This window comes from Mucor mucedo (assembly GCF_025094135.1).
Source record: "Mucor mucedo strain NRRL 3635 chromosome Unknown EV154scaffold_193, whole genome shotgun sequence".
Taxonomy (NCBI): Eukaryota; Fungi; Mucoromycota; class Mucoromycetes; order Mucorales; family Mucoraceae; genus Mucor; species Mucor mucedo.
The window spans coordinates 1-21,057 of NW_026252477.1; the positions used below are offsets into that span (position 1 = coordinate 1).

Here is a 21,057-nt window from a genome sequence, read left to right on the forward strand (position 1 = left end):
CCATTTTGCTAATATCTAAAGCAGAAGCAATTTTAAAAGAAATAATAATTATGATTATTCTTTCATGTGGTAACTATTTCAAAAATTACAATGGTCATCGTATAACAATGGACGTTGCTTAATACATTAAGTTAGTGATTAGAACAGGCCGATGTCATCATCTATCTCAAAATGAATAGCGATAATTTTTAAATAGGGTTATGCATGGCTTGATTTCTGGTAAAAAATATGTCATTATTGATGATAATTGTAGCAGCCTGTAAGAATAAATTTTCATAAATAATGTCACCAGCGAAAACGAAGAGTAACCAATCACTAATCCCTAAGTTACTTTTGACCTAGTTCTAATTAACTACATCTACAAACAAACAAAACACTTCAAAAGAACCCATTTGCTCGGAAGGGAAGACTACTTGGCATACGTACTTTAAAAACTTTGAGGAAGGCCTCGACCACTAAACTCAAAGCTACAGTTAATCTGTTAAAAATTTATCGTTCAGTTTTATTAGTTTGATAATCATTGACATGCATGAAAAAAGGCTGAATTCTGAATGAAGGCTAAAGATCATAACGAGAAAATAAAGCAATACTGGGGATATAAGTAAATGAACCATTCATATCAATAGTATTCTCTCTATGGGTACATTCAAGTATAATTAATGACAATTAAAAGTGAAGTGAAGAAATGTTTATTTGATTTTTTTTTGGGGGGTGTAGTTTTTTCAAACGTATGTGCAGACCATCAAGTGATCTAAAATATACATCAGCCTTTACGTCGATTGACATGCCATATCGTCTAAACTTCATAGGATGATCGATTTTCGCTTTCTATATAATATGCTTTACTATCATTACAAGCTACTACTGAAACGTAGATAGACAAATACCAAGTTCCAATTTGCCTAGAGTATTTACTAATTCTATTTTAAGTAAGCAAGTAAATCACCCTGACATATGCTCTTGTTTATCAGCCTACAAATAAACACCTAATAAAACTTTTTTCTTCCTTTTTCTTTTCCCTTAACATACTTTTCTTTTTCTTTTTTTAATGAATGTAATCATTTTTGTGAAAAGGTAAGTTTATAATGACTTTTGTTTTTCAAAAATCACCAACTTATTAGTTTCTTTTTACAGATACATTGCAGCTTTTGCGATATTACAGCTACAGCTAGTCTTTGCTATAGTATAATGGCCTTCTAGACTGGGTTCTTGTTTAGAACTAACTGGATGGGCAGACTGTAAGTAGCAGGGATTGCACTATAAATAGGCGTAATCATACTGGCTGGCTGGTCTTTGCTGGACTAAAATATTAAATCCACTAATCACTTCAAGCCTCAGAAGTGATTCTGTTCATCAAGCGATTATTGGGGGAGCCACTGCACCTTTCGAATTGGATGATAGCATTGCTTTGACAACTTCGGTATTCTTGGATAATAAATTGATTAAAATAGCGAACGTATTGGCAGGTGATCCTAATGCAGACAAGATTATTTCGCTTTGATCTTCGATAATTACGATCGAATTTTCAATATACCTCAACCTACCTCCTCTGTCGTGCATCAATTATTTTGCGACCACAGCCATATACCATTTTCACATTATATGAAGCACCTGACACAGGCCGCAAATCGACAACAAAAATTGTCTCCAAATTATTTGATGATGTTGCTAATTTGGCTCATTCCAGCACTGATCCGACACTCCCAAAGCAATATATCAACACTCTATTTGTGAAATGCCAAGATGGTCAGATGAAGTCTGTAAAAAAAATATTGCGTCATACTTTACACACTGTATTTAGCTGAGCTCAAACTGTAAACAGCTGGGCTACAGTAACAAATCGTTGACTTATACCATGAAAATGAATACACCAGCAACATATTGGGTAACCATTCTCTCAATAATATATTAACTCTTTTGGATTCCCTAATGTCAGCAAGCCTCGTTTCAGCAAACAAATCTGTGGCAGAAAATGCCAAGTCTCGTGTTTTAAACAGTCATTAGTAAATCCTTTTAACCACTGTTACTTTTTTTTTTTCGAAGTTGGCACAATCACTGTTCGCTGGTGTATTTTTATTCTAAGGCCACGTCTATTTTATTTTTTTGATGGTTCGTCACCAATAAACATCAAGCATTTTTCTAAAAAGAAATCGAATACGCCATACTACTATGACATTTTTTTAAACATACATGGTCATTTTTTCTGGCTGGCGTACCTGGTACGCACTGTGGTATTGGACGTCACTTATGGCGTATTACTTAGTGTTTTTTAGTCACAATAACGTTAAAAATAATGGAATCATAATAACGATGTGTCTGTTTTTGTTGAGATGATTAATTTGCTACACTAATAAAAAAAGAGTTGGTCCAAATAGCTAAACAATATCCTGAAGTCGAAAAAATTGCCTAAATCAATGAAATGAATCGTAAGAAAATTTCTAAAAGATCCGAAAAGCAAGTCTATAGGTTGAACTACTCTCTATTTTTTTTTTTTACCTGCTTCGGCCGCTTTGGGACTGTTGGCCTAACTATAGGTCTGACTGGTTTGGTCTAATTGTTCCGCCTTTCTATGGCTATTGATACGGGACAGATTATTAACTTATTACTGAATATATAATTCATGTTTTGTCTGTGAGCGTTTTTGATCAAGGGCGTACCTTCGCAGTAAAAGTGTGATGTGACACAAAACATCAGAACAGACATATTCGTGCAGAGAAAAGTTTTAAAAAAATGCAACAATAGCAGAAATATGATTGAGCAACATGCGATATTGAATTGTAGATTGGAAAGAATATCAAATATGTAATTTCCGGATTTTATTCAGAGATGTGAGTGATGAAGGAAAAACAAACAACGTTCATTAAAAATAAAAAAAAAAAGTAATGATACAAGACTTCAAATAGATAAAAACAATCTTATGGAAATGTATAAACACGATGATGTCAAACAGACAAGTATAAACACTATTAATTATTCCGTCAAAAAAATAGAAGGTGTCTAATTATCGCATTATTATATCTATTATTATTAATTAAAGACCAAAGCCTCCATTGTTAGGATGAGTCGCGCCACAAATATGGCATCAATGGTATCAACATTGTTCTCTACACATTTAACTCTTTTACGACATATTATTATTAGACTGGATTGAATGGCCGTCTAAGAAGCAGTTTGGTGGCTTGCGTTTTGGATGATCATTGGCTATTTTTACTGTGACAGAATACATAATTGAAACCAACAGATGCTATGAGAGATGCTAGATTCGAACGATATCGTCAAATCCTCTTCAATATTAAAAAACAACCATAATTGCTTGATCACCCTATTTTATCATAGTTATTTTGTTGGTGCTGATGTAAGTTTCTATCAGAAAAACAGTTATTAGTGATTGCAACATGGAAGTTGACTCTTAGTATTTCATAGTTCAGTCTGTTATTGCACATCGATATTAATCTAACGGATCTAATGGATCCAATGGTAGTCATTGGTTGTTTTCTGACAAGCGGCTCCACATCATTGACATCATTAAAATACCAACTTGATCCCATCGTACGTCTCTTGTTTGAAATATCCAAGGACTTAACAAAAGACAGGCAAAACAAACCTAACCATCTAATCCATGGAGCCGTTGTTAAAATCCATAATAAAAAAAATAGATGATATTGATAAGGTTGACAGGATTTTCATGGAATTGGCTACGTCAAGGAAAGCTTTGAATTTATCAAGGAACAAAGCAAATCACTGCTAAAAAAAAGAGGACCAAATCACATCAAGCCAAAGCAAAGATATCGAAACCAATTATACCGATGAAGATATACTATTCATTGAATTAAAAAGCACAGCTGGAAAAAAAAAAGAAAATGGAGTTAAATATACGATGAAGGAAAGGCAAAAGAGTTTTTTAACTCCTTTATTCTTCTTCACACAGCCTGAAGACCTCCTACTATCATTTGCAAAAACGAAAGAAATAATAATCATTCTCTGCTTCGCAACCTAAACATATACTTTGTGATTCAGTCTCATTTAAGAAAATCGTTTTGTTGGGATTCGAAATAAATACACTCAAGCAAGTTTTCTACTCCTCATATAACGGACCCTTTTTTTTCGGAATATGAACTAAAAATTTCCATAGTGCATCATCGTAATTGATCAGCATTTGTGTTCCCTCATTTGATCTTATTGTTTAATATACTTTTCCTTATCATTGCTATAAATGAATTTCAACCGCTTATACATATAAAACTACTTTTCCAATTATTTGTATTCTGGCGTTTTTACGTTCTTGCATTGCTTAACAGTGGTATCTGATGCTTTATTTTTGTTCTCTAAAGTTACAATTATCTCTGTAATCTAATAAACTACACTATCAACAAAATCGACTTGATATCTAAATATACTGTATTATGCTTTTTTTTTTTTTTTTAGTCTGTCGGTTATCTACATATTGTCTTTTTTTTCAATTTATTCAACCCAACCAAACTGTGCTATCCCAGCCCCTCAAATTGCATTAGTCATTCGTTCATATCCCGCCCAACTCGCCTACAAGTTAAATTGGTGGGTGTTTTTTGCAATATGTATAAAAAAAAAGGAAAGGGTACACAAACTTATCTCACTGTACCCTTTCTTCACCTTGTTAAATCCAAAAAGCTTGGCTTTGGAGGAACCAAGTGACATCATTTGGGAGGGAAAACCCGAGCCAGAACGGGGTTCAAACTCGCTTGGGGAATAGCAGCCAGCCCACCAGAAAAAAATCTGGCCCTTTATTTTTTTCCTCCTCTCTCTCTCTCTCTCTTTTTCGAAAAAAGAAAAGTAACATAAAAATTTAAAAATGTCCATGGCGGTAAAGTAGTAATGAAAGAGGATGCATGATAGAATGATACTCATGTCTTGGGTGCTTCAATAGAGTCTTTTCGGGTTGTCTACACCAGTAGATATCGAAGTTATATTCACTAATGAAGAGCAAAGAAAGCACATGGAAGTCAAGGTGGACAAAGACAAGAAGGAGAATTACCCAGTTTTTCTTGATGGTGAATCTGTTGCCGGAAAAGTAAAACAATAGCACCTTTTCTTGGAGATGAAAGCCGCCCCAAAGTACTCATCTCTTTCTTTTATTAGGTTAATATTAGTTTGAGAGATGGTAAAAAGCTGGAGCATAACGGTATTAAAGTCGAATTTATCGGTAGCATAGGTAAATACAACAATAAAATAAAAAATAAAGAGAGAAGGGACTTATATGCTTTATACAGAACTCTTTTACGACAAGGGAAAATCACACGAATTCTTAACACTATCGCAAGAACTCGCTGCTCCTGGTGAATTGCGTCAAAATGCCGCTTTTGAATTCGAGTTTAAAAATGTCGAAAAGCAATACGAATGCTACAATGGTATTAATGTGAAGCTTAGGTAAACAACTTTCGGGATTTTTTTACCCCATCCTATTACCAAAAAAAAAAAAAAAAAAAAAAAAAAAAAAAAAAAAAGAAGCTCACGATTTATTACAGATATTTCGTCCGTGTTACCGTAGCCCGTCGCTTAGCAGATATTATGCGTGAAAGAGACATGTGGGTTAATTCTTATCGAATGCCTATCGAAGTGAACAATTCAATCAAGATGGAAGTTGGTATTGAAGACTGTCTTCATATCGAATTTGAATACAACAAATCAAAGTAAAGCATTCAAAGTCATTCTTTTATGCGATATTAACCTTTCTGTGTGTAGGTACCATTTAAAGGATGTGATTGTAGGAAAAATTTACTTTTTGTTGGTACGTATCAAGATTAAAACAATGGAACTCTCCATCATTCGACGTGAAACCACAGGTGCCTGTAAGTTGATTAAGAGTAGGCGTAAAAACGAGATAGCCTAAACCTTTTTTTAATTACGAATAGTGCCCAATGTTTATAACGAGAGCGAAACAATTACCAAGTTTGAAATCATGGATGGTGCTCCTGTTAGAGGTAATAGAAAGAGTGGTTTATAGAGTGTATTGTACTTAATTGTATATAGGCGAAACAATTCCTATTCGTTTATTCCTTGGCGGTTTTGAATTAACACCTACATTCAGAGGTAAATATATACCCATATTTTATAGCAGTTGTACTAATCTATCTCTGTATTAGATGTAAACAAAAAATTCTCTACAAGATACTATTTGAACCTGGTCCTGATTGATGAAGAGAATCGTCGTTACTTCAAACAGCAAGAAATTACCTTGTTTAGAAGAAAGGGTAAAATAAACATGTTGTATAACAATTGTGAACATAGCTAACATCTTTCACTAGTTGATGATGGATATCCTCCAGATGATGAAGAGTAAAAACAAAACGTTTTATATACATATACTTTTTTTTTACCTGCTTCATATTCCCTATTACCTTTTTTATATTTTTTTTCGCAAAATAGTTTCTTTTTTTTTTTTTTTTTTTTTTTTTTTAAGCCGTTATTGTATTATTAAAAATTGATCATTCAACATGTCTTGGCGGGAGGAGAAAATATGTACAGTAATGCGATCAAATGGGCCATGGTTACACAGACATTTATTTTTTATTTTTTTATTTACAAAAATGTGCTCAATCATCTAAATTTCGCGACGGAACAGAGGAATTATGTAATGGAATCATTTGGTATTGTCCCTTTTCATTTGAGTCCTCCTTTGAAAGCTTGTAATAATTGTAGGAAATAATACCAATGATCGACACTAGTAAACTGTTGCATTGTAAGTAAAAGAAAAAAGTATTAGACAATGCGATACGTACCCTAATAGATTTTTGGTAGTCAAGACGTCACCATAGATCAAGACAGCCAAAATGATAATCACAATCTCCTTACTAATACCCGCTACACTGAGTGTGATTGTATTTGTGCTCTTGATCAGGTATAACTCAGCCAGCGTCATGGCCAAAGCTATTTATACATGTATAAATTAGTTTCCTTTGCCTTTTACTAACGTCAAGATAAAAACAAAATATGTTACCAAGAAAACCACCAATGGACATTAAGCCAAAGGATTCCATGATATGAGAAAAGGTATCAAAATGCTTCGAATGTTGAAATTGGTGCAAGGGATTTTCAAAGATCAAGCTCAAGGTAAGCATGGTGATAAACATGACAGGGCTGAGGTAATACAGAGTTGCAATGGGATTTCCGATCCCCATATTTTCATGCTTCAATAGCAATTGTGTCATACTCCATCGCAGTCCAGATACAATGGAGGCTACAAACACAAGTGTAAATCCCAGCATATCAAACTTAGTTTCACCCTCCACAGTCAATACAACGCCTGCTACCATCAAACCAATGATCGCCACAAGTAAAAATCGAGGCTTCTCGAATCCAAATAAGAATGAAAATAGGAGAACCCAAATGGGTGTACTTGATTTGACCATTGTGTAAAATGAAAGTGTGATATATACAAGAGATGCATTGGAACAACAGATCTCCACTGCAGCCGCCACGCCACATGGAACCTGCAATTTTTAATTAGTAACAATAGAACAAGTATCCCTACAAAACAACTCTTCTATTTTACCACTTTGTAGAAATAGTCTGCTTTCGTCATGTGTCCACCTGTTGTGTCTTTCCATCGGTTTCCTCCAAACCACATCATGAGGGCTGTAATGACTGAATGAATACCAGCATGAATAGCACTGACCAACAAGGGGAAATTGAAATTAAATCTGTCTCGACCCATCAAGTTCTTATTGTAGAGCGATAAACAAGTCGAAAAGAAATACCAGGTCAAGATATAAGCCATGTTGTAAAGGGCCGTCTTATGCTTGAAATTGTAGTGACTAGCTGCAATGGCATTGGATTTGGGATTGGCAATGTGGATCGCAATCGCTCCCTTTTCTGGTAGAGGAGGTATAGGCGCCACCAAAAAGGGCGAACGCATGGGCGGATCCAAGTATTTAGTATGGTCTACATGAATCGTCGTAGGTAAAGAGCCTCTTCGGTTATGTTTCTTTTTTTGCGTCACAGGTTGTGTAGAGATGGACTGTGTCCGGCTGTGGGGTTTCTTTCTTGTCGTGACTGGAGGTAAGGAATCCCTTACACTACTCGCTCGTAATGGCTGTTCATCTATGGTCATTGTTTATCTATACAAAGGCAGAGAGAAAAAAGGAATATTACAATTTCCACAAACGGATCTAGAGTTCATTGACCGCTCATTAAAAAAAAAAAGTCTATTTTTACCCCTTTTTGCCCACCACTACTGCATGATGTGAAAAAGCAACATATACCTTATATGAATAACACATCTTTTTACAATGCTTCCAGTTGAACCCACTAAATTTAATGACTATTGCTCAGCTGATGCCTACACAGACATCTGTTAAAAAAATACACCGTATTTTAAATACATACAGCATTGCTAATGAACGACGGTTTTATATCTAGCTAATAAATTGTCGTATTCTAATACCCAACTATTGTTCATACTCATTACATCAGGGAAAATGCCTATTTTTTTTCTGGATGTTTTCAAGTTGTACCATCTATATTTCTATTAATTACTTATTCAAATATAGGACCTGCCAACAATAAGGAATCATTGCTTGGTTAGAAAATTGATTTAGACATCCCAAGAAGTTATGAGACCATGCCATGTTCAAGCAATGTTGGCAAAAAGAGTAATAGCAAGATGAACAGGGGTAGGCTCTCGAATGGAAGGGCATTTGAGATACGAAGAGACTACACACAGTGCTTTATCACTTTTTTTTTTTTTATAAATTAATGTGACCACTAAATTCTCCAGGGAAGGTTTTACCAGAAGAAACTGGTGAAACAACTTTTTTTTTTTTTACTTTTGTGTACATATAAAAAAAATATATTATAAATGACTTCACTTTGTTTAGAACAGTTATTGACCAACAAAAAGTCTTCATGTTTTGTTCTTGTCAAGGACACAATTCGGTTATCGTCCTTACCGATTTTAACAGACATTGGTAAACGAGCACTTGACGAAGACAAAACCTTGATTGTGCTCTTGACAGAAACTTCACCTACATTTTGGCGTCAACAGTTCGCTACGAACAAGCAAAAAAACATTTTTATTTTGGACGCTTACACCGATCCTCACGGCTGGAATAATGAGCCTTCGCTCGACACGGCCCAGGATGTCCAAGTCCGAAATGTACAAGACATGGAAAGACTCATCTTGTCACCCATCCTGAAAAAGACGACGGAAAACCCCAACTGTACACTACTTATCGATTCACTCGCACCATTAGCCATGATCTCCCAGCACCGTACATATCAGCTTGTGAAGGCTCTAGAGTCCTTGACAACAGACGCGATTCGCTTGATTGTAGGATTCCATAGCGACCTGCGATTTGTATCCAAGACAGGGTTGAATATGCAGGACTCGCTGGATCGTTTGGCTTCCGTCATTATCAAGTTGGAGGCCTTGAAGGAACGTACCCATTTTGAAACACAGGCTGCCTTGACTGGATTTGTACCCCAAGATGTATTCTCTTACTTGACCGTGACTTCCAACTGTGTGTCCAAGGGAGGCATTGCTCATATTCAATGGCGTAAAAAGAGCGGTAAAGTCACTTATGAATCGAATGGGTTTATACAGAACGGAGCATATCTGGAGGTGGTGCCTACGAGCCAACTGACAGGCACTGTGGAGGAGACGGTAGAGGACAGAGAGGAAGATATGCCACTAGATCCCAAGATGGACCCTACGGCCAATTTATCATTTAATTTGTCCTTGACAGATGAACAGCGTAAGCAAAAGGAGGATCTTGTTTTACCTTATATCAAGGCACAGCAATTCGAAGTTACCATGGATGAAGAAAAGAAGACAGGTTTAATTTATTATGATCCCGATGCTGCGGATGATTTTGATGACGAAGATCCTGATGATGATTTAGACATTTAATTTTTTTTTTTTTTTTTTTTTTGACATGAATGCTTTCCTTTTCTGTCTTTCAAACACCACTTTTTTTTTTTTTTTTTTTTTAATAGATATACATATATATTTTTTTTTATACACTTAATAAATGGATTCGAAAGTTACGAAACATACATCAACTAATCTCGAAGAACTTCATGAAAAGATTGCGCAACTCCTCAAAGATCCTGCAGAGGCAATAGAGCATGCCTCCATAAATATAGATGCCATGTCCTTGACCGAACTGAAAGAATTTGCTGAAAATGGTGAGATTATTTTATTTTATTGAGAGCTTATTGTAGACTCATCTTTAACATGTTGATGAGAATAGGTGGGCTGGGTGCCTGTGTCTCGAAAGCAGATGTTCTTGCAACAACACCTGAAGAACTCATGTACTTGCAAGGTATAATAATAATAATAATAAAATAAAAAAAGTCTGACATTTTTTTTCGTCTGTGCACTAACACATGTCTATATCAGGTGAAAGGATCATTGTGTTGAAACATATTGAGAATGATATTTACATGGTATTTTGATCTACTATTTATTCCCTTTTTATATCACTGACTTTATTCAACCCGAAAAAAAAAGGGGTATTGTGAGGGAGTTGTTGGTAACTTTAATGCAGAGAGCGTTCATTTTGTCGAATTGGATCCGCGAGTGTTAGAATCCTTGGACGCAGATCTTGATTTTACAGATCATTCACAGTACCGAAATTCAGCCAGTAGTTATGGAACAAGTGAAAAACATGGCAGAGATTCATATTCCAGCTCAGATGTAGTGTTACCCACTCAATCTCACTGGTTGAGTAAGCCAAGCTTTGAAAGTATCCGAACAAACTCTTCCATCTCAATATCCAATTTGCAATCATCGTACCTATCCAGCCAATCCCTTGAAGAAAACCCAGGTAATAACAAAACTTATTCTTCTATTGTACGACAATTAATTAAAATGAGCTTCGCACCCAAGATGAGAGTAGATTGATACGTATGGATGACGACGACCCTTATGACACATCCGCCTTCAACATTGATTATTCAGATCAGGATGATGAACCCAACTATACACCATCCGTTAAGCCTAAATCGAGTGCAGCTCCCAAATCCTATGTGACAAAAGCGGTTCCTGCAAAAGTGGCTCCTGCCAAACACATGAATCAGCACGATACGGATGGTGTGACAACTGACGATGATATCGAAAACGACTTTGAGTACAGTACGAATGCAAGACCTAGTGCTCCTGTTGTCTCCAAATTTCCCGGCTCACAAAGCATGTCTGTTGATGAATACGGGTTTGTCATTAAGCCCAACCAACCCAATTCGAATTCTCGCAGTCGCAGGTGAGTTTTTTTTTTTTGTTTCTTACAAGTAGATAATTGTTATACTAAATAAGAAAAACAGATCCAATTTATCGCCCAAATCCATGAAGGAATATAGAGAGAACGAATTAAAATGGCTATCGATTGTCAACAAATTAGATGCAGGCACAGTCAAGAAAGATGCCAAAATGAAAAAGCTGGTACGTAGTGGTATTCCTGCCTCCGTGCGATCGCGTGTATGGCAATTCCTGGCTGGTTCGGACGATTACCGTAAACCAAATCAGTTTAGAATACTCGTGGGTAAACCTGTCACCAAAATCTATGAGGTCATCGAACGAGATATCGCGCGTTGTTATCCAGATCATACCCAGTTTATGGATAAAAACGGTCAGGGACAACAGGATCTTAGCTGCGTTTTAAAAGCTTATTCGCAGTATAATTCGCATCTAGAATACTGCCAAGGTATGGGCCGATTGGCTGGTCTTATGTTGATGCATATGACGGTAGAGGTAAGATTTTACAAGATGAGGAATATGCTTAAATGTACTGATTAGTGTTCAATGTGACAGGATACATTCTGGTTAATGGTCGCTACCATTGATAGATACATGAATGGATACTTTACACCCACACTCTCTCAACTACGTATCGACGCTTACATCATTGGCGAATTATTAAAAGATCATAACCCCAAGCTGGCGCAACATTTAGAGACGCAAGATGTCTTGCCCATCATGTATATTGCGCAATGGTTTTTGACCGCCTTTACAATGACGTTGCCATGGGACTCTGTATTACGTGTATGGGATGCGTTTTATTTCGAGGGCATCAAAGTGTTTTACAGAGTCAGTCTTGCCATTATGGAAATCTGCAAAGGTATATATATATATATATATATATAAGAACAGCATCATCTATGTATGTGCAAAAGAAAACTTACGCTAAAATACTTAGACTATTTACTTACGTCGTGTCCTACCAACTCGGAGCTCTTGGCGTTTCTTTTACATATACCTCACGAATACCTTCAACCCAACACGCTTCTTGAGACCGCGTTCCGTATCAATCTTTCCAAAACCGACATTAAACGGTATGCCAAACGTGCCGGCACCGAGGATGCCACGTCGGGACTTCCTTTTGAACATGGCATTAAAAATTTGCAGGTCGGTAATAATAACAGTACTTTTTATGGTCATGGATTAGGCTTCAAAGGGTTAGGTGGCAAAATATCAAAAAAGAGTTCAAATGTCAACTTTAGAGAGGATGCATATCAATAATAATAATAAAAAAAAAAAAACTAATTTTAGCTTTTTGGTATAAAAAAAGAATTCGTGTCACTTGAGCCATTCTTGTTAAAAAAATCACTTCAGCCCCACTAACTGCCTTTTTTAAGAAATGGATTTCTATAATAATGTTATTGTTATTTTGATAAAACGATCTTTATTTAGATGAGTGATTTTGGAACAAAAAGGGCACTTTTTTTTTATAAGAAAGTGGCCCTCCTTTAGTGATAGTTTTGTGGAAAGAAACGAATTAGATATTAGCGGGGATGGAAAAAAGAAGAGACTGACAGTTGTTGGTATATGTATATGTTTGTGGGGGAAAAGATAGTAGATCAAGAAAGGAACGCTTATTTACACAACTGAAAAAGGGGATATATATATAAAAATTGTGTTGGCAAAAGCTAGTTCTTTTTAGACCTTTTCCTCGCTAACGACGATATGCGGATGCACTTTTTTGGAGGGTGGAAAAGGAGAGGACATCATGTTTGCCGGGTAATAAGCAGCTTGAGGACGAGATAGATTGGACATCTCCGAGGGCCTTGTGGGTTCCTTTCTTTCCATTCTGGTTTCCTTGTCAGGCATGGTTCGAATCAAATGTGTACCTTGTCCTGCAGGTACACGGCGAGCAACGCCATTTTCATCCAACACCACTTCGATCGTGCTTACCTAATAAAATGCACATTTTAGCATAGATAATATGAATGAATGTAGAGTATATTTACTTTGCAATGAGAAATACAGCAGCCCATTTTTTATTTTTTTTTTAAATAATTTAATTGAAGAGAGAAAAGAAAAATAATGAATGTGATTTTTTTTTTTTTGGGTCTTGGGGATCAGTGGGTTTTTATAAGCACCTGCTAAAAATACATGTACATATATGGTTGAAGCTGTTCCCAAAAACCAATTATCTGCCAAATTTCTTTGTGCTACGCTTTTTTCGCTCTACCCCTATAAAAAATCTTGGCTTCCAACAAAATTTCATACGTCAGTCCCAGGAGGTTATTTTTAGAACACTGGGCCGGATAGAGTTTACGGTCCTTTTTTTGCTACCATTTCGTCTTCCGCAGTCTTTTGAATGCGCATACAAAGTCTTTTTTAGTCTCAAAAGCTGAGTCATTGTAACATGGTAAAGACAATCAAAAAGTAAATTTTAGAGTGCGTATAATCATTGTGAACGCGATGATTTATCAAAGAAATTCATTCTTTATCAAACTGATAATTTACTATTACAACAATCATTTTCGCGATTGGGGGACACTGTCTGTCATTCATCGTCGGACTTTAAGAAAACTCTATGATGGCGTTCCTCATGCACTTTTTAATGAGCATAAACATACAATACCCACTCAAAGCAACTCAGCCAGATCGAACACAAATCTATATTATATCTCTTGAATCAAACCGGATGACAAAAACTCCATTTTACTAGTAATTATTGTTTTGGAACTAAACCGGCCTGGAGGAAAGGGGGGTACTCTTAGAATGAGTAATGTAATACTTGTGTGTTTTGGGGAGGAAAAGTTTCATAGGAAATGATATACAGAATCTAGAAATACACAGTAATGAATAAATAGCTTTTCGTTATGGTTTCATGTAGATTAATTGCCATTGTCATAAACAATACAAAGAGACCTTCTTTTTTGCCACTGGTTAATAATGCCAAAGAAAAGAAAAAAGGTTAATTAAAGGCTTATTTACCTGCATACATTGAGGGAAATCAATCAACAGAAACCCGATTTTTTGTTGCATGTTTAACTCAAATACCCAGATCCCAAGTGTGAACACGGAATCATTATTATTTATTGATATCAAAAAGAGTAATCGACCATATCGTGAGAGCAAAAAAAACATAATGATCATATAAATTAATTTGATACCATGGTTACAATGTAATTAAGAAGAGGAGGAGGGGGGGCATTTACAGCGCTGACATTAAATGACAAAGAAACAAAATGCAAAAATCATTGTCTTTTTTGAAGCACATAATTAAAAGAAGCACATATGCAGCAGAAATTGATGATTGCATGCGTCACTCTTGTATCGATCTCTTGTTCGAATTTAAAATTAATATCTTCATGAATGACAAAAGCCCCCTCGTTTTTTATCACAAAGTTGTTACTCAACTACAGTTTGTCACAACGAAGGCTGATCATGGTGGTTACACGGAGCAATGTTATTATTTACAACTTTTTATGGACAAAAAGATATTTTAGGAAGACCGATTATTCGAGTTGAAGGTTATTTTATTTGAATAATCTACATATTTTGAAATCACGATGGGATGATAATTATATTAAACAATGACGTTCATTGGGTCATAAGACAGAGGGGCAAGGATGCACTTTACTTTCTATCTAGCCCTATTGTTCTTAAAATCAGTCTGAACAATAATCTTTTAGTCAATGACTACTTGTACTAAATTTTTTTTTTTTACTTGGTTGTCACTAAAGATGCAGCAATAAAAAACATCTGAACACCATCTTCCTTCAGAAGGATCACATCTACCACAGCTACTTGCTTCTTCTCTATAACAATGTTATTCACAATATGGTAGCATGTATAAAGAAGCCAATCGCTACTAGTTAGTCATTTGAGAATTATAGCAATTGTTATATATACGGCATTCGAGAATCTGGTCATCTGCTGAACGATTTTGTATTATCGAGAATAAGTGCACAGCGATTGTTTTTGTAAGTATCGATGAAAGATTGGTATAAAAAACTGAAATTATTGAGGGATTTAGATAAGCACATACACTTGTGGGAAGTCACTTTTATTTTTGACGTGTAATAAAAGGACAAGATAAACTCCTTCGATTTTCTAAAGTTTTTAAATGTCGATCAATCCTTCTGTAGACTTCTAAAATCGGGTTTACTTGTGTACAAGGAGAGATGGTCTAAACACAATCTCATAAATTTTAAGACTGGCTTGATTGTTGTATAAATTTGTCATCTTTCGTATGTTCAAATTGGATTGGACTAAAGCATATATTGGTGTAAGTTTTAAAATGTAAACGCGCTCCAAAAATAATCATATCAAATATCTTTACCTGTCAAAAAATTTTATATCTGGACTTTGAGGTTCGATTTTTATGAAAGTAGATCGTGCCTCAGTAGTATTCCTAAAAATAAATTAAAAAAGGGGTGAATTATAAGCATTATCGCTTGATAAAAATGCTCACTTACAATTGTTTTATTTCTTTGGTGCGCTTTTTATCCTGAGCACGTCGTTTTTTGGACATACGTTCTTCTATAGTTTGGACGTGATATTGTGACCTTTCATGTACTTTATAAGAGTTTCGACACAATGTTTCATAATTACAGATATCACAGAAGAGTAATTTAGGAGGTGTTTCAGGCTTTGCACGGAACTTGGTTGTTCCAGGTATTTTTCCCATTGCGCTTTTTTTTTGAAAGTAAGTTGCCTCCAAATAAAAGAGTGTTTTTATATTATAAAAGACCGTGGTTACTTTATATACTATTCAGATCGGATTCAGTGCTAAGCTTAAGCGGACATGTACGCCGTTTATTTGATTGGTGCAACCATATCCAAACGTCATTGCTAATCAGGAGTGGCGTGTTTCCTTTAACGCGTGATCCTTGTTTGTATATTGATAATAAGAAACGCTGCTATGTCACAGAATTTTTGTCTTTACAAAATAAAATTGTTGGATGTGTCGTTTTTGGTTGTAGTTTTGATATTTGAGTTATTTGATATTCTGATTAAGCATTTAACCGTTTACAAAAACCCGGTAACTTTTAAATCGACATTGTCTAAATAGTGAAGCATTACTGATTTATTCATCTTTTTAGGTATCACTCTTGCAACATACTATATCAATACCCAATTATAGGGCCCGAGTCTTTTAGTAAAGAATAAAAAAATAAAAAATGACACCGAGTATATATTTCTTGATAGTTTATAGTGATCAATTGCAGTATATCATTCAGACAAAAGAAATTTCATTTTGCATACTTGGGAAGGTGGGAGGGGTAAAAAGTAATAATTAAAAGAAAAAATAACAATTGTTGCCTGTCTATAAGAATAATGTTTTTTTATAAAAAACTGGTTTGTATCATAAGTTCTGGGCAGTTGATTACCGATTTGCATCGTTCACTCTTGCTAAAGCAATTTTCACAGGCAAAATAATATATAAACATTTAGGGTTGATGCTCTCGTAGTATTGGTAACGGCATAATTAAGCTCCAAAATATGACAGAGACCCGAGAAAAAGAGGGCATATAGCTGAAAGTGTTCCTTCCCAAGGTTTTCTTTGAGTTTAGTGTTTAAGATTAAATATGATTACAAGTGCCAGGAAACTAAATATAAAAAACAAGTGCGATAACAGGGGTGAAAATTCAATCAATCAATAAGCTATTGTTTTTGATAAATTGGTACTCTGTTTTAAGTGCTTGAACATATATGAACATCCCACCAGCAGTTCCTTATATTATGCATACGATTAACACAAAAAGTGTCGTTAATTTGGAGCATAAATGCTTAACATCATGCATAACAAGAAAGTCTCTGCTCCATAAAAGACAATAATGATGGATGTTTTTGAAAAAAAGATTAAAATTAAAACAAAGCTGACAAAGTAACTAACGAATACGCTTTAGTTTATTAATGAAAGCAATACAGAAGAGCATGAAGAAAGACGACCAATTATTTATCAGCTTTTGGGAGAGAAACGCTTTGTAACTTATAATTTTGACTCAGGACCTTTGGCGGAGCCTAATACACCATGCAATCTTTCTTTGTTGAGCACATCTTCTTTTGAAAAAACAGGAAGAGATTCGGTACTTCTTAATACGTTTCTGCCAAACTCTTTCAGAACGGGAAGAGGCTCACTATCGATATATACTTTTCCATTGACCTCCACAGCAAGTGATAACGTATCATCAGATGCACGGACTATGAACATACCTATTTCTTTCACAAGAGTCACCATTGCATTAAGGCCATCGACTGTATTCATTTCCGGCATTACTTCTTTAAGTTCTTCCAGGTCTTCGCTTAGAGATCCCATTATAGCTTTGATGATATCAGAATGTTTTTGGTAAAGAAAAAGAAAACGAAAAAAAATCCCATCATAGTATTTTTTATACACTAATTTGAAACAGATGATATATATATCTTTTTTGATAGCACCGGAGACCTGTTTCTCTGTATATGTCGACTTTCACAGCACAAAGACGGCATACAGAGACATATGAAGTAATTGATCTGTTACGAGGACTAATTCTAATTCCTTTACATGCTTGCATTGATTTTTATGTAAGCAGTACATGGCCATATCTCACATCTTTTCTTTGCTGACTTGATAAATACAAGTATTATGAGCACATTTGCTTGATAATCTATAAACAAGGGTGCAAAGGGAAATTTGATTAAATGTGGGTAAAGCAAGATGCATCAATTTTTTTGGACGGAGAAAGAAACTGATACACACACACACACACACATACAATGAAGCGTAGAATACATGATATGATAAACAAAAATTGTGCAAGACAACCTCCTTTTTTAAGTTTTTATTTTTAAAAAGTGATCAAATAAGATTCCCAGGATAAAGTAGTATTAAACTAAATAGTTTAAGCCTTCTATTAAAGGAGTAAAAAGAAAAGTTAGTATACACATTTAACATTTTAGAGAAAAGAGATGTTTACCTTTTGGAATCTGAATCTGGGAGGAGGAAGACGGTTCTTACGGTCGACAGCAGAACGAACACGGACGACACGAGCGTGAATAGCACAAGAGATACAGTAGTGGAGCTTGACGTACAACTTGGGGATGGCATATTCTATAATGACCCAAGGTTAGTGTCGCTCTTATTTTTTGACGTGTGTACACACAACTTTCTCTCGCTCGCTCGCTCTCTCTCTTTCTCTTTCTCTCTCACAGGTTTTATGACTTACCCTCATAGATGGAGGCCTCTTGGAGATCACGGACAGCAGCAGCTTCAACCATGTTACGGATGGTGAATCTCTTGATGGCCTTATCCTTGGGGACACAACGGAAACAGTTGATACAACGAACAACCTTGTTGTGACCACGACCGTGCTTGTTACGTCCGTTATTTCTTCTCTTGCAAGTCTACAATCGACATGTTAACAAAATCAGAATTTCATTTATAACCCCCATGCCACCAATTTCACAAGCAAAAAAAAAAAAAAAATTAAGGGCAAATCAAAAAGATTATAATCTAATCCAAATCCTATATCCATCCATCCAACTTTTATCCATCCATCCTCTAATATTTGTCGATTTTGTGTTGTTGCCCTTCTTTTTTTTTTTTTTTTTTTTTCTTGTGAAATAGGCTTTAAGTGTCTTAACGTACCATACTGATTAATGAACGAAGAAGTTGAGAGAGAGTCCTTTATGAATTGATAATCGTTCTTTAGTTTGTGCCCGCTTGGGGGCGGGTTCGCGCACCCCCAGCGGCCCAGATTTGATCCTCCGATGATTTGATATTCAGGGCTTTTTATTGGCTGATAGTTTCTACAGCAGGTCACGAACTTTTCTATGCTTGAATGGCAGAAACCAGTTTAAGTTGTAATAAAAATACACTATTTGGTGTTAAACCAGTATTGGTATTACAATTATGCCTTATTAGAGCATGCATAGTGTCATAAACTGAGCGATCTATCAAGTGTGGATCGCTAAGGAGCAACAGTCCTGTGAGAGATTATTTTTTTTTTGCTCCCAAATCAGTGAGTTTTAAAAAATAAGAGGCAAATAATGAAAAAGAAGAACTTTTTTAAACTTTACAAACAATCAGGTATAAAAACTACATTAACTAAAAGGAACAGCTTATACTTTATTTCATTCTTGTAGGCTTAAATATGGACAAAACACCTCAATTTATCAGCGTCAAGACTGGCGGTAAAAAAAAGCAAGCTTTGGCAACAAAACAAATCAAAGAACAGCCAAAGTCTTCAGCCTTAACGTAAATTATGACAGGCCCCCCACTTTCTATTTGTGATATTCATTGCCTTTTCAATGTAGGGAATATGTGACCAATGCGTTTAACAATTGCGCACCAGAAAAAACAAAACTCTTGGAAGCACAATTAAAAAGTATTATTACACAAGCAGAAAGAACAAACATGACAGACTTAATTGACTGGAACGAGCGCGATTTACCAAGGTAATATAAGATAACTTTTTTTTTGCTGCCGTTAGGACGCTTATAAAGAAAGAAAAATTCTTGTAGTGCTTGCATAGACACAAAGAATCCTAATGCATCCACTCTGTTTCATAAAAAGTAAGTTACTGATTAAAACACACCCAAGCGTGAAAGACTCAACCATTGTTGTTAGACCTGCGAGCATTATTTCTAAGCTGGGGAATATTGAGTTGACCCCAAACGAAGAGAAAAAGAGACAAATGAGAGCCATGCGATTTCAAAACGATGTTCCAGTGGCACGTTCACCCCCTCCTGTGCCGAAAAAGAAGAATAAGTATACCCCTATTACCTGGGAAAGTGAAGCCACAACTGCAAGAAACGCAGTGATTGTAGGAACAAGCGTGGCATTGGAAAAGCCTTATTTCCGTCTGACCTCTGTAAGTTTTTTTAATAGTTATATGTATTACGACAGGAACTAATGTGTATGCAAATAAGGCTGCTGATCCAGCAACAGTTCGCCCATTGAATATTTTAAAAAAGGCGTTTAAGCTGCTTAGAACCAAGTGGAAAGAGGAAGGCAATTATTCTTATATCTGTGAGCAATTCAAATCGATGAGACAGGATTTAACGGTAAGTAAAACAAGGTATTTTTATTAGTCAAATGATGTATTTATAAAAAGTGGTAAAATGTCAGGTACAAAGAATTCGAAACGAGTTTACAGTCAAGGTTTATGAAACCCATGCTCGTATTGCTCTAGAAAAGGTAAACAAATTGTGAAAGATGGTACGGTGAAACATGAAAGAAAAAGTAACGCTTGTATTAGGGAGATATTGGGGAATATAACCAGTGTCAAACACAATTGAAATATTTGTATGAGCAAAACATTCCAGGAAATGAAGAAGAGTTCTTAGCTTATCGAATCTTATACATGTTATTCTCGCAGAATCAATCCGATATCAATGCCATGTTGGAGGAGATGTGTGATAACATGGATAATCACGCTGATTGTGTCCAGCACGCATTGATGATTCGTTCCTCATTGGCTAAGGGCAATTATCACAAGTTTTTTCAGCTGTATGAAACAGCTCCTAATATGGGAGGTTATTTATTGGATCAGTTTGTCGGAAGAGAAAGAGTGGATGCATTAATTGTGATGTGCAAAGCGTAAGTTTCTTGTTTTTATTAAATAGACATTACACAAGAAATAACGTTTTTATTAGTTACAAAATGGGTGTATCCATCTCATTTATCGCGAAAGAATTGGCTTTTGATAATGTGAAGTCATTGGCCAAGTTCCTGAGAGAACATGGAATCAAGCAAATCATAAGTAAGAACAAGGATGTCATGTTTGATACAAAGTCTGCTTTACCTGTCCTGTTAGCGCAAAGTAAAACATACAACAAAGTTGATATCAAGGGACAAATTTAAAATA

General features: G+C 35.5%; 9 protein-coding genes across 9 annotated transcripts; 4 read left to right on the forward strand and 5 right to left on the reverse strand.

Annotated features, from left to right (window-relative positions):
* The first annotated feature begins 4,627 nt into the window (after positions 1-4,627).
* Positions 4,628-6,473, forward strand: EV154DRAFT_529436 (vacuolar protein sorting-associated protein 26-domain-containing protein). The gene is made up of 10 exons (XM_051603672.1): positions 4,628-4,840; positions 4,904-5,047; positions 5,116-5,188; positions 5,247-5,403; positions 5,502-5,666; positions 5,719-5,825; positions 5,889-5,957; positions 6,007-6,066; positions 6,120-6,227; positions 6,282-6,473. Exons 1-10 carry the CDS (start codon positions 4,829-4,831, stop codon positions 6,314-6,316), a joined length of 930 nt encoding a protein of 309 aa, XP_051451271.1. The 5' UTR covers positions 4,628-4,828; the 3' UTR covers positions 6,317-6,473.
* A 96-nt stretch (positions 6,474-6,569) lies between these two features.
* Positions 6,570-7,385, reverse strand: EV154DRAFT_540705 (triose-phosphate transporter family-domain-containing protein; the record flags this gene model as incomplete). Its single annotated transcript, XM_051604436.1, has 3 exons — positions 6,570-6,705; positions 6,756-6,903; positions 6,974-7,385. 3 exons carry the CDS (start codon positions 7,383-7,385, stop codon positions 6,570-6,572), a joined length of 696 nt encoding a protein of 231 aa, XP_051451272.1.
* A 71-nt stretch (positions 7,386-7,456) lies between these two features.
* On the reverse strand, positions 7,457-8,266 carry EV154DRAFT_110828 (uncharacterized protein). Its single transcript, XM_051593904.1, has one exon. The coding sequence runs from the start codon at positions 8,084-8,086 to the stop codon at positions 7,520-7,522; it is 567 nt and encodes a 188-aa protein (XP_051451273.1). The 5' UTR covers positions 8,087-8,266; the 3' UTR covers positions 7,457-7,519.
* A 1,086-nt stretch (positions 8,267-9,352) lies between these two features.
* EV154DRAFT_431532 (uncharacterized protein) lies at positions 9,353-9,883 on the forward strand (the record flags this gene model as incomplete). The annotated part of the gene is made up of 1 exon (XM_051596616.1): positions 9,353-9,883. One exon carries the CDS (start codon positions 9,353-9,355, stop codon positions 9,881-9,883), a length of 531 nt encoding a protein of 176 aa, XP_051451274.1.
* Positions 9,884-10,884: 1,001 nt separating this feature from the next.
* Positions 10,885-12,490, forward strand: EV154DRAFT_540706 (rab-GTPase-TBC domain-containing protein; the record flags this gene model as incomplete). Its single annotated transcript, XM_051604437.1, has 4 exons — positions 10,885-11,234; positions 11,296-11,722; positions 11,783-12,089; positions 12,168-12,490. 4 exons carry the CDS (start codon positions 10,885-10,887, stop codon positions 12,488-12,490), a joined length of 1,407 nt encoding a protein of 468 aa, XP_051451275.1.
* A 53-nt stretch (positions 12,491-12,543) lies between these two features.
* Positions 12,544-13,317, reverse strand: EV154DRAFT_529448 (uncharacterized protein). The gene is made up of 2 exons (XM_051603673.1): positions 13,219-13,317; positions 12,544-13,162 (listed from the first exon to the last, which is right to left on the reverse strand). Exons 1-2 carry the CDS (start codon positions 13,243-13,245, stop codon positions 12,908-12,910), a joined length of 282 nt encoding a protein of 93 aa, XP_051451276.1. The 5' UTR covers positions 13,246-13,317; the 3' UTR covers positions 12,544-12,907.
* Positions 13,318-15,413: 2,096 nt separating this feature from the next.
* Positions 15,414-15,893, reverse strand: EV154DRAFT_570584 (uncharacterized protein; the record flags this gene model as incomplete). The annotated part of the gene is made up of 3 exons (XM_051606203.1): positions 15,414-15,474; positions 15,546-15,617; positions 15,682-15,893. The coding sequence occupies 3 exons, from the start codon at positions 15,891-15,893 to the stop codon at positions 15,414-15,416; spliced, it is 345 nt and encodes a 114-aa protein (XP_051451277.1).
* A 2,197-nt stretch (positions 15,894-18,090) lies between these two features.
* Positions 18,091-18,839, reverse strand: EV154DRAFT_487615 (40S ribosomal protein S26-A; the record flags this gene model as incomplete). Its single annotated transcript, XM_051598992.1, has 4 exons — positions 18,091-18,099; positions 18,166-18,299; positions 18,415-18,592; positions 18,837-18,839. 4 exons carry the CDS (start codon positions 18,837-18,839, stop codon positions 18,091-18,093), a joined length of 324 nt encoding a protein of 107 aa, XP_051451278.1.
* Positions 18,840-19,237: 398 nt separating this feature from the next.
* Positions 19,238-21,053, forward strand: EV154DRAFT_570587 (SAC3/GANP/Nin1/mts3/eIF-3 p25 family-domain-containing protein; the record flags this gene model as incomplete). The annotated part of the gene is made up of 9 exons (XM_051606204.1): positions 19,238-19,277; positions 19,334-19,445; positions 19,505-19,645; positions 19,712-19,762; positions 19,818-20,061; positions 20,120-20,254; positions 20,319-20,387; positions 20,449-20,789; positions 20,846-21,053. The coding sequence occupies 9 exons, from the start codon at positions 19,238-19,240 to the stop codon at positions 21,051-21,053; spliced, it is 1,341 nt and encodes a 446-aa protein (XP_051451279.1).
* Between the last annotated feature and the right edge of the window lie 4 nt (positions 21,054-21,057).